This window comes from Dermacentor variabilis, chromosome 1 (genome assembly GCF_050947875.1).
Source record: "Dermacentor variabilis isolate Ectoservices chromosome 1, ASM5094787v1, whole genome shotgun sequence".
Taxonomy (NCBI): Eukaryota; Metazoa; Arthropoda; class Arachnida; order Ixodida; family Ixodidae; genus Dermacentor; species Dermacentor variabilis.
The window spans coordinates 21,499,488-21,511,868 of NC_134568.1; the positions used below are offsets into that span (position 1 = coordinate 21,499,488).

Here is a 12,381-nt window from a genome sequence, read left to right on the forward strand (position 1 = left end):
CAACGTTACCTGCCAGTGCTTATCCTGATGCAAGGATGCTTGTGTTCCACAAATGCATACTTGTCCATAAAAGTTTTTGTAATACAGGCTGCATGCAATGCATTGTCTGATCTTTTTCTGCTCTGGTTGTTGACATGAAAGAGCAGCCTGATAATTCTCTTCCCATTCCACCCCTTCTCATAGTGCTACCACTCAAAGTGCCGCTGTAGTGAAATAACCTTAATAAACAAATCAATAGTAGCAATTTTGTGGGTAAAGAATGTCAATTCGGTAGATTTTTGTGAAAACTTGGGACTGATAAGAACATTTTCCCTATCAAAGTTGCCTTAAATACAGCTACACAGTGAAGACAAATTTTTATACGTTCCACAGGCAAGGCTGTGCAATGCTACGGACCACGTTACTTTTAAAATAACTTGCTTGCTACACCATGTTATACATAATTCACCAAATTTTGAAAGCGCATCACATGATAAGGGTTTATTTCAGTAAAATTATTGCATAGGAAGACAATGGGCAAGCCAACACAAGCCACAATTTCTTCAGGAGAAATCTGGAGATGGTTGGGTCACGTGTGGGACACTTGGCATGGAATGACCCAATTGTCATTAGGGCCCTTTTGAAGCAAAGACATGATAACACTGTTCAGTGAAAGCGCAAAGCACACTTACCGGCGTGGATATGACTTCGCACACTTCGTAAGGGTGGTTGTCCCTGCAAAGTGACATGTACTCGCTCTTACTATGGTTGGTAATGCACAAAATTTTCCATGACTACCACCACACCTGTCTGCAGACCACCGCTGTACAGTGGAGTTAAAAGTACAAGGTGTAACATGTGAACCTGTGTCAGCAGGCTCGTGTGCAATACGTGTGAGCAGGTGGCACAGCCTTGGATGTTTGCATGCACAGCACAAAACCACATAATGGCGTTTAAAGGCCAGCTGCAATGAAATTTTGGTCTGCATAAAACACCTAGTTTAAGACAGTGTACATATAGAGCAACTTCCATGCAAAATTTTAAGGTAAAATATGAGCAAATGGAAAAAGCAAGATGAGACCTTTTTAATATTGAAACAGAAAAAAAGGTGCTGTCATTACCATTTGCCGTAAATTATTCAGAACACAAAATGTGGAGAACCAACGCAGCTCTTTGACATGAACTCTGAGATTAGCCGGTGCCTACGGCACATTGAAGATCCATGATGTGACGGGCTGGGATCTACATCATATCTACAAACCACCAGGTGCACATGTCAGCTGCTTAGGTGAAATCCCAGCTGCAGTGACCGCATTTTGATGGGGCCAAATTCAAAAATGCCTATGTAACGTGCATTGGGAGCAAGTTAAAGATCCCCAGGTGGTCAAAATTATTCTGGAGTCTCATGCCACTGCATGCCTCATATTCATATCATGGTTTGGCACATAAAACTCCGGAATTTAATTAGATCTGCTTCAATACTATTAGACAATTGTAAATTAGACAATTATAAAATTAGACAACTACATGTATGGCAGCTTTGCCAAGATTGCCTTGATAGTATACAGGGTGTTCCAAATATCATGCACAAGATTTAAGAACATGTAAATGCCACATAGCTGGACAAAACCAAGGTAATATTTGCTGTCATTTGGAGATACTCAGATTACTTTTTTGCATATCACAAAATTACATAATTAGTATTAATTAATCAACTTCTCAAATATAATAATTAGATGAAAAGTGTCAATGAGAAAATTGTAAAGCAACATGAACAACTCCAGATATAGCTTTTCGTTTCTCAATATGTGCTATATAAAGTAAGTATGAAAGAACATGAAAAAAGCTTGCAAATACATGCAAATTTGCCACCTGACTGGCTACCCGAGGCACTTTGAGTATATTCACGGGCTTCTTTCAAACACAAGAACTACGGCATCATTATAACCATTAGCATTACCCACCTGGTTATAAATAATATTGGTGTCGGCATCATGCCTGTCATCTGCCAGTTCTCCTAGCAGCATTACGAAGCACCACATTAGAAAAATTAGCACTTCAGAATATTGTTTCATACCAATTCACATGGAGGAGAAGTCAACCGAAGCAGAAGGTCACAGCAAAGAAACAAAGCTGCTTATATTTAGTTCAACATTTTGTAATATCACAGTGCACTTTACAAACACAAAGCAACAAGAATCAACACTTTTCTACTTTCCAACATGAACGGTTCAGCAGGGGCGCGATCGGAGATCTTTGTTCGATACGCGTTCTGTTTGGTTGCTGCAACGTCACAAAGTGGCAGTTTGCAAAATTTCTGAGAATGGGGCAGAGAGAGCAGCCAATCGGCAAGCGGTGAACTCCCCGGAAGTTTACTTCCCTTGTTTGCTGTCTGCTTGCAGATAGTATACTACAAAACGAAATGTTTCTCGTCTTCTAATGAATGAAATCTTTATCTAAAAAATGTATTTTTTTTCTTCTCCAGCTTAAACATGTTTTCAAATAGTAGTACGTGTGACTACTACAATTTATAACTAGTAGTTTCTCTGTGTCGTCACTAGGTGGCGTCGGGCACAACGAGAAGGAAAAAAAAAAGGACGGGAGCAGTCGTGCACTTTTCAAGATGCAGCAACATTCCATTTCGCTGTACAGCCAACGCAGTATTTGTTTCAAAAAAGGAAAGCGATGCCAGAATTTGCTTTCTGCCATTTCTTCAAACGCGTTTCGCACCGCCACCCGCTCTCCTTCCTCCTCGAGCAATGGCAGCGCAACCATCTAAGTTTCCAATGCAAGCGCCATTTTGTCGAGTTAAACTAAGGATTGGATCCAAACGTGCCATTACGCAGCTGCAAGTTAGATCCAATCCAATCCACCAGACATACCATGTGAAGCCGGTCTCGTAACAAGCGTATGATCGCTGCAAACTTCCGAACTTCTGTCGGGTTCGGCGCCTAGCAGACGACGTCCTCAGTTGCACGATGATTGACAGGAGCGTGTCGCCATTTTGACGTCACCAAAAATGTGGCCGCGCCCTGCGGCTGGTGACTTCGGCGCGGAGTAGGCCAATCGCGCACGCCGGTAACTGAATGAACGCGCTGAACAACGATCTCCGATCGCACCCCAGGGCAGCACTATATATATTATGCTAAAAACCCAGTGCACAGAACTTCTGTGTGTGGCATTTTATTTTATTTTTCACTGCAAACAGTATTTATGAGCAAGAAAATGGGCTTGTTTTTTTTTTATTCCTTACACTTTGCTTCAGGTATGGAACAAAATGACATGCAACCTGGAATCGAACCTATGATCTCCCGTTTTCAAGCAGAACATTCTAAACATTACTCTATGGCCACATTGTGCAAGCAAACATATTTCCATTGGGCGCTCACAAACACCAAAGGTAAGCAATCAAATAACTTTTGTTTCCTATTTCGTTCACTTTCGTAGTTGGTGGGCAGACCCCAAACTGCTCATACAAAGGCACCAATGCAAAGGGCGCACGGTCTCATGCAACTGAGTTGCCGTGTGCATATGTTGCTGAACGCCGACTAGCTTTATGAGACACATGTGCTGTCACACATAAGTAGTCGCGTATAAGCTTTGTGGTGTATATACTGCGGTGAAGCGCCCAGGAAAGCTCATGCCACCCGCTCCCCTTGTGGCGGCTGCAGGAAAAGAAGGTGGCAGTCACCTGCCACACCGGTGCTCGTGCTGCTGGAGGCACCATACACATGATGAATCGGCTTATGTGTAGAGCCACCTATACTATTGCCACACATGTGCTGGTTAACTGCTCTGTTCTAAGAAATTACACAAAATGAAACAAGTGCCACCCTCACTGTAACACATATACACCATCAAGCACATCATTCCTTTAGTAAAGCAAATAGCTTTCTAGAAGCATTCAGCTATTCGCTTACATTTACAATCATCATCGATAGTTCCTGCACAATTTTTCTGGCAGGATGGTCTCGAGCAGCATACCACAACGCCCAGATGTGCACAGTAAGCAGCAGTGCATTGACTGAGATGCAGTGATGTGATCTAATTTTCCTTTAGTAGTGGTGCATACCCACTATAGGAGGTTAGTCAAGAACAGGTACAGTACACAGTAAGGGCCACTCCATGGATCGCTTGCTGAATGGGCATGTCTTGTATGTACAAGTACTTACAAATAAGCGACACTGCAGACAGGTGCTTCTGTTGCTGTGTGCAGTGTGCATGCTTTTTCAGATTGTTAGGCAGCATCTCAGAATTCTAGAGAACATTTCAATAGCTCTTTATCTGGCACCAGAGCTATCTTAATGTTTAGCACAATTAATGGGGCGTCTTCTCAAAACCACATGTATTCCTCTAAATGTATCCAGGAGTCAAGGGCTCATAAATGCCATTCACAGCAATTCAGTTAAGGTAATCAGCAGTCACTGAACTTTCTAATTTTTTTGGTGATTCCAAGAAATAATTTTCCTGTACAGAGAAGCCAACCTTTCTAGCTCTTGAAAATGTGTTCCTTGATGTCTTCAGATGCGAAAAGTGCCCCATAAATCTTATCAAGCATTTACTATTATATGAAAAAGTCCTCAAGGAATTAGAAAGAATGGAGTTCAGGAGTGCCTTTCTAACTGTGACGCTGCAGTGAAAGTTTGAAGAGTTGCACTATATGCAGAAGATTCATGACATAATGGCCATATGAAGGAAATTGCGCTCCCGACATACATTCATTAAGACGGCCTCTAAACAAGTTAGACATCTTGAACAATTGAGCACAAGGTATAGAGTACCTTGCCATGAACACCCCAGCAAAACAAAACAAAAGCAAAATCATTCGACTTACCGAACATATTTCGTCATTTCATCTAGCCGTGATGCCCGTGATTTGATCACCTGAATGCAAAATAACAAACATCTTAGGCTAGAAATCCTGGCTACTTGTATTTTCATACAGGTGTGTCAGGGATGCTCAGAAACGGAGCTTAAATTCAGTAAAAAAAAGGTGAAAGAGAAAAAAAGAAAAGCAGTATGAAACACGCAATACACTGGCTGGAGGTATGACATAAAAAAATGAAATTATTTTCAGTCTTTAAATGCACTGCACAACATTCGCATGATTGATATGAAAAGTGCTAACTGAGTATTACAGCAAGTTCACCCAGTCCTGGTTTGGCGAGGAAGTTTGCCTCACCAAACCAGGACTTTGCCACTTGCCACGCCTTTGTAGTGTTAGGTTTAGTACAGTTATAGTATGGCCTCACTGGCTCTCAGACCTGGAGGTGTTCCTCAAGTGCAGATGGCAAAGGATTGGAGTAACTGGCTAGTTTAGGCTGCATGCCCAAAAGCGAAAGATGTCTGCCCAATGCAAGGAGAGGACACCAAGTGACGATAATGTTTCACCTTCATCATGCAGTGTGGCCCGCACACCCCGTAAGCAAGGAACAGCAAATGAGAGAATATAGGTAAAGCCGGTGTCAAAAGTTTTTATTGTGCGAGATCTGAGAAAACGTTCGATTCCCTAGCAGTTTGTGACTGCTGCCAGCAAAGACACACACCACTGTGTTATTCACATTTACTAGTTTAGGCTGGAAATCCAAACACAGCATGCTGTGCTGTGTATCCATGCTGCACAAATATTCAGCTTTTTCTTAAATTTTGCAGACCGTAAGCGTTTGATGTTAAGGATGATGATGATTTTAACATATGGCTACTGAACATAAAACTGGGTTAACAACTTTGTTTGCGTCATGCCAGAGGTACAGTATATATAGCTGCAAACTTGCCTAACACTCCATGACAAATGTTAAATTGCTTTTTACATCATAAGTCAAGGCTAACATGACTTGCAGATTTTCAGCTCTGTAGCGCAGTCCTCCCCGAAATGTTAAAATGATAAAGAATATAAAGAAGACTGAAATGGCACACCCAAACAAAATGATCACCATGGTGAAAATTGGAGAAAGTATGTCACCATAAATGTCAACTGCAAATCACAGTATAACCACTGGTCATATGGCATTGTGTGTAGCCTAGCCAAACTCTGATACCTGAGATAGCCACACAAACTGCTGTGTTTACAGAAACATAACCTGCAACAAATATTTTTAAATGTGCAAAGTTAGGGTGCTGGTTAGTCGCAAATTTTTCTTTCGAGTGCAGCTTTTGAGCAACGCACTCCACTCGCATGCAAATACACTCCACATTGCCATGCTTCAACAGAGCAGCAATGAAAACTGTAAGGACTGAATATCTAAAATTAAAATGCGGGGTTTAATGTCCTGAAACAGCACCGTAAGATACGAGACACGCTGTAGTGGAATGCTCTGGATTAATTTTGACAACCTGAGATTCTTTAATGTGCGCCCAAAGCAACATACATAAGCACTTTTGCATTCTGCCCCCTCGGTAATCAGGAATTCGTAGTCCGGAATTGAGTCCGTGACCACTGAGACATCACGGTGGATACGAATATACAGAACAACATTGTTTCTGAAGCCTTGCTTTGTGCCAGCAACTGAGCCTGTTGTCTGAGCATTGTATGCAGCTATTTATGCCCGTTATATTTGCAGGTTTTCTCTTCCTTCTGTAAAGGCCCTAGAGTATATGCAAGGAACTTTGACAACGAGCACTGTGTATCAGAAAAAGAAGTGGAGGAGCGTCTCAGAATATTCGCTGTGTTACACGGAGCGAAAAGAGGCGAGTGCCGCAGTGCATTTGCCACGTTGCTATGAATGTGACTAGACAGAGTGAAAACATTTTAGTATCTATGCAACGAGCAAAGTAGTGGTTTATCGCATTTTTTTTGTTTCATAATACCCAAATAAGTTTACAATGGCTAATAAATTTATGTTCCTGTCAACTTGCAATCTGTTTACCACTGCTAGAAAAGAAACAGGAAGCCACGGTATGACAGTACGAGTAATTCAACATGTGGATTGGCTGTTCGCCACCGTGTGATGGGCACTTCCGGTGGCAGCGGTGTTTGCCTAGCAAATATATCGCACCAGGCCACATTGGCACCTGGCGCTTATTTATTTAATGACAGGCATTCACCACCGGACAAAGTTAATTGCTTGGACGCTATCAGTTTGCTCCATGCATTGCAGGCTTTAAGCAGGAGTGCGGGCAACAATGCAGCAGGCAGGTTATATGCATGAAAAAATAATACACTGTATCACAAAGCCCTCCCCACAATAGCTCCTGGTATTTCATGATTTCATTGCATAAGCATCAATAAAAGAAAAAAAAATAACCATCATTGTCAGTCGGCTAAATATGAAATCTAGAAAACGAGAGAGGGAAAAAAATTCATGCCAGAAGCAATGGCTCTACTTAACGGCAGATATGACCTTTTATGGCAAAACGATTTCTCGCAAGAAGGGAAACTGTTGTATCACACAAGCTTACATTATCACACTTTATTGTATAAACTTTTTTTTTAATCTAGAAAAAAACTGATTCCCGGCTAGGTCAAGCTGCTGTTGTATCTTGCATTACTCAACAGCATGCTTATCTGTGCTTCCTTTGGTCAGGCCCTAAAACACTACTTCAGAATTCTCAGCTGAAAATGATGTGATCATTCTTAATATTGCAGCCAGTGCTACAATAATTTTTTAAAATGTATCGCTAAAGTAAGACAAGGAGGTAGCTAAATTTTTGATAAATTTTTCTGCAACATTGCTAGAATTTCTGAATAAATGTTAGGTAATGTAGGTATTTTGGAATATTATAATATACACTGGCGTACATCATTTACCAAAAAGTCTCACATTTGTCTAGGGTCCGTGTGAGAAAGGAATATACAGTGAATTTACCAGCAGTGTTTAGTGGGCTTTTAGTTTACAATTATACATAACAATGGATGATGACAGCTGGAACTTGGCGTTTACACTCAGGTTGTGAAGTTGTAAATGGAGCACAATTTCAAAAAGCACAAGTAATCTGATTTTCCTAGCATAGAAAGGCACTTGGTCCACATTATCCCTCAAAATGTTCTCGTTCTCAGTCCTCCTGCAAAGGATAGCAAAATTATGCAAAATGCACAAGGTCACATGTTAACATAATGATAACAATTACATGGCATTTGTGCAGGTAAAATGCAACGCTTCTGCCCTTTGGTCCTTTGCAGTAGCAATTTGTCCAAAAGTCATGCAATAAGAAAACAGTGTGCTCATGCTCGTGTGAACGAGCCCAGCCACTCCTATATGCATGCCTTTTCTAAAGTCTATCTATTTTATAATTCGTCTGCTCCACAGCTGAATCTCACAATAAAATTTGTAAATTTCCACCAATTGAATGCACCTAGTGAAAGCTGCAGAACTCGGAGTCTTAAGACCCATTTAAATTGGTTTGGTAAACAATAAAACAAATTGAAATAAAATAAATACGTACATGCATTTTTGTGAGCACAATGTTAGTCATGTGAAGGCAACCATTGTTTCATCATATTCATGGAGCCTATGCATCATACAGTCAATTTTGCCTGCTCGCAGGTGGCTTTGAATAATAAAGTGAGTTCCAGAAGGCTTCTTCCTAAGCAACTTTCCCAACACTGAAGTCGCTAAAATGTGGCCAATTGTTTTGTCATGTCGCTAAAATGAAAACAATGCCACTAAACAGACTAAAAGGTTGCTAAATCGAGCGACGAAATTGCTAAAATGGCAGCAATGGTCATAACCCACAATCAGAAAATTTTGAGTTAAGCTAATGGACCAAAACTAAGAGACTAATGTTGCACCTTAAAGCCACATTATCAGTGGTTGTAATCTATTGTTATAAAGGTATAAAGAAAACAGCATTTTACCATGAGAACTTCAGAGTCAGTCTGAATTTCATTCTTCCACTCATATCTGCAAAAGAGAGAGCAGCAACTCAGTCATGAACTGAAGCTCTTCGTGATATATATTGTTTGTAACAAAAGCCTGAATGTGTTTCAGTGGAAACGGTTAACAATGATGCCAATGCCATTCCCTTTCGCTTGTTAATACAGGCAACATAATGAGTCATTTGCACATGCTTCTTTTTTTTTTATGTGATAAAATGGGTTTTGAAAAGAAATTATCATAGCTGAACTTTGCTGAGGAGCCAATGAGGCATACCGTATTTACTCGAATCTAACGCACACCTTTTTTCCGATAAAACAGGTCCAAAAATCGCATGTGCGTTAGAATCGAGTACGACCCTAAATCCGTGTTACCATATCACCATCGACGTTTGGCCTCGTACGCGCTTCTAGCCTAGTTGCCGTAGCTTCCTTCAAGTGCATACCTCCATGTTGTACGCGTAACCAGGCGCTGGTGTAACCTAGTCTACCGCCTGTCTTCCCGTTTTCTGCATTTATTCAATCAGCATGGAAGCGGTGATTGCGAAGACATACCGAGTCCACCATGATGCCGCATTTAAAGGGACGTTATCATGTGCACGGAGACGGACAGAAATCGGGCCGCATCACAGGCATTTGGATTTCCCAAAACTTGCGTGCGGGACTGGCGCAAGCAGAAGGAGAATATTTTCACCAGCAAAGCAACAAGGAATGGTTTCAGTGGAATGAAGCAGGGCCACTTCGCCAAAATAGAAGAGCTGCTCGCAGAATACGTGCAAGAGCAGCGAGTGGCACAGCAGCCTGTGACGACCGACCTGCTCAAAGCGCGAGCGATGCAGTTAGCCCTACAGAAAGGGCTAATGCGGAGTGACTGCAAAGTGAGCAGGTGCTGGCTATCAAATTTTACGAAAAGAAAAGGCTTTTCTCCTTGAAGGTGGACAGGAATATTCCAAAAATTGCCCGAAGAATACGAAGAGAAATTTCACAGATTGGAAATGCCGATCAGACACCGCTCTACTTTGACATGCCTGCCAACACAACCGTTGAAAATAAGGGGGCGAAGCAAGTACACGTTTTGTCTTCTGGCCACGAAAAAACTAGAGTCACCGCAATGCTTTGTTGCACTGCGGATGAGCAAAAGCTGCCCCTTTATCTTATCTTCAGATGAAAGACGCTCCCAAAAGGAATTGCGTTTCTGAGTGGCGTGATTGTGCGCGCAAATGAAAAAGGTTGGATGACCATGGACTTGGTCGCTGACTGGATTAATAACGTTTGGAGGAAGAGATCCGGCGGCAGTTTGGGTCTGCGTGGGACGCTTGTGCTCGGCACGTTCGGTTGCCACCTTCACCAGCGCATCAAGGACAAGCTGGGTGCATGCAACACCGACCTTGTCGTGATACCTGGCGCCATGACATTGCAGCTCCAGCTGCTCGATGTTTGTTTGAACAAGCCAGTGAAAGATAGAATTCGGGTGCTCTACACCGAATGGCATTTAAGTGGCTGCCACGAATTCACGCCCGCCAATAAAATGAAGCGTGCCTCGCTGCAGGATTTTGCTGGATGGCTGAAAGATGCATGGTGCATGATCCTGTCTGCCATGGTCAACAAGGCCTTCAAAAAGTGTAGGATTTCGAATGCCATGGACGGCACCGAGGATGAAATGCTTTGGTCTGTTGATAGCAATAAGGAGTGGTCTGATAGCGACAATGAGTGATATCTTAGAACAACAGAAAGCTGAGGTGTGCAGTCAGGAGACAAGAGAAGTGGACAACACGAATGCCGACTATCAACTGACGGGAGCACTGAGGCGAAAAGAAGAAAGAACACACAAAACTCATCTGCACAAGCTCTGGAATGGTATCACCACATGTCAGTAGGGTACATGCGCCAGTCTATGTGAGAGATAGCTGTTAAGGCACTTAATCTCTTCTTTATGTAAAGTAACCAAAGGCTGACTCACGCATGCACTTACACCTTTATAGATATGCCATGCCTCTACCATAAGACGCGTATCTTCATTCTTGTGCCTGTACAATATCGCCCATTCATCTAACTCTGGCATGCAGTTACAAGCTTGGCAATGTAGGGAAAGATTAGAAGGTGATCCACCGGTTAATGACCTTTTATGTTCCCTTAGCCTCTGATTGATACACCGCCCCATTTGCCCTACGTAGAAATGGCCACAGCTAAAGGGAACTTTATAAACCACACCCATACGACAGTCAGTAAAGCTGTTGTTGTTATTCTGCTTCACAGGACAAATATCTGTTCTTTTTTTGCCTTTTACCTGCTCCTTTTTTCTCTGCACGGCAGCACATATCTTACCTAGCTTATTGGGAGCAGTGAAAGCACCATTAACATCATATCTACTTGCAACTTTTTTAAAGGGACACTAAAGGTTAATATTAAGTCAACGTGGACTGTTGAAATACCATCCCAGAAACCTTGAAACGCTTGTTTCGTGCGAAGAAGATACTTATTTTAAGAGAAAATGCGTTCTGAAGCGTCCGCGTACCTCTAGCGCAGTTCAAATCACCCGCCCTCCGATCGAGGAGTATTGACGTCATGGTCCATAGTGACGTTGCGCCGTCGGTGAGTAAAACGGCTCCCGCAGACGGCGCTATGGCTTTTCTGCACAAAATGCAAACGCGCGGCCAGAAAGAGCCAAGACGGAGCCGACAGCAGCGCGAAAGTGGAACTATGGTGGCTAGCGGAAGGGAAAGTGCACGATGATAAGCTGGTTCTTTATTTTATGACGCCAACTTCGACGCTCGTTGCAATGGATGACCCTGACGACACATTAGCTCGCTATGCTGGGCTCGAGTTCAGTGATTTAAGCACTGATGAACGTGACCTGCTGTCGAGGGCTCGTGCTGCCGGTGTTGTTGCGTACTACTACGACGACGGCCTGCTTTGAAAGGCACTTCACGCGACTTCAGTAAGTCGGCGTTAAACTCGTAATCCTCTGGACGAAAGTGCAGCGAGCACACTACGTGATTTTTTGGCTCTTTGCCAGCGCGCTGTGGCAGAGGTACGGCACTTAACCCCTTCGAACGGAGAGGTTCACTCGTTGGCACACAGTGATAAGTAACGTTTGATTCGCCGCTGCAACTGCCCTTGGCCAAGTTCCGCGAACCGTTCGCGCATCCCACGACATCACATGGACGTGGCATTCTTGCTGCTTGTTCCAAATGCAAGTTTCGCGAGCCAGCAGGACAACCGCAGCACGACGCGATAAAGAAACAACTGAAACTCCAAAGCGCGCGTGGTGCAATGTCGAGCGCGCAGAGTCGAGCGAAAACGAAACCTTTCGATCACTCATACTACTCAAGGGTAACGTCAAAATGTTATTTTTTCTTAGAATCGAATAGAAGTAGACAAGTAGCATTTTCTTCCGTCTTATAATATAATGAAATGATCTTTTTAATACGAGTAGTTGAGTAATAGTGGCATAAATTATGATGAGGAGTGCTTTCGTCATCGGTCTAGTACTGGAATGTCACTGGGGGGTCTCAAATTGTGTCATGCCTTTGCCTCAATTTCTCGGTAACTAAAGCTCTGTTTGCGATTATAGAGACGCCTTAGACGTT

General features: G+C 42.7%; 1 protein-coding gene across 2 annotated transcripts in view; it reads right to left on the reverse strand.

Moving 5' to 3' along the window:
* The window catches only part of LOC142575752 (protein CutA homolog), a 33,301-nt gene that overhangs the window by 4,778 nt on the left and 16,142 nt on the right, over positions 1–12,381 (reverse strand). For both annotated transcript variants that reach the window (XM_075685374.1, XM_075685380.1), the window contains exons 4-6: positions 8,774–8,819; positions 4,814–4,863; positions 672–714 (exon numbers count right to left, since the gene is read on the reverse strand). In XM_075685374.1, the coding sequence (XP_075541489.1) occupies positions 672–714; positions 4,814–4,863; positions 8,774–8,819 (139 nt within the window). The remainder of the gene's footprint in view (positions 1–671; positions 715–4,813; positions 4,864–8,773; positions 8,820–12,381) is intronic.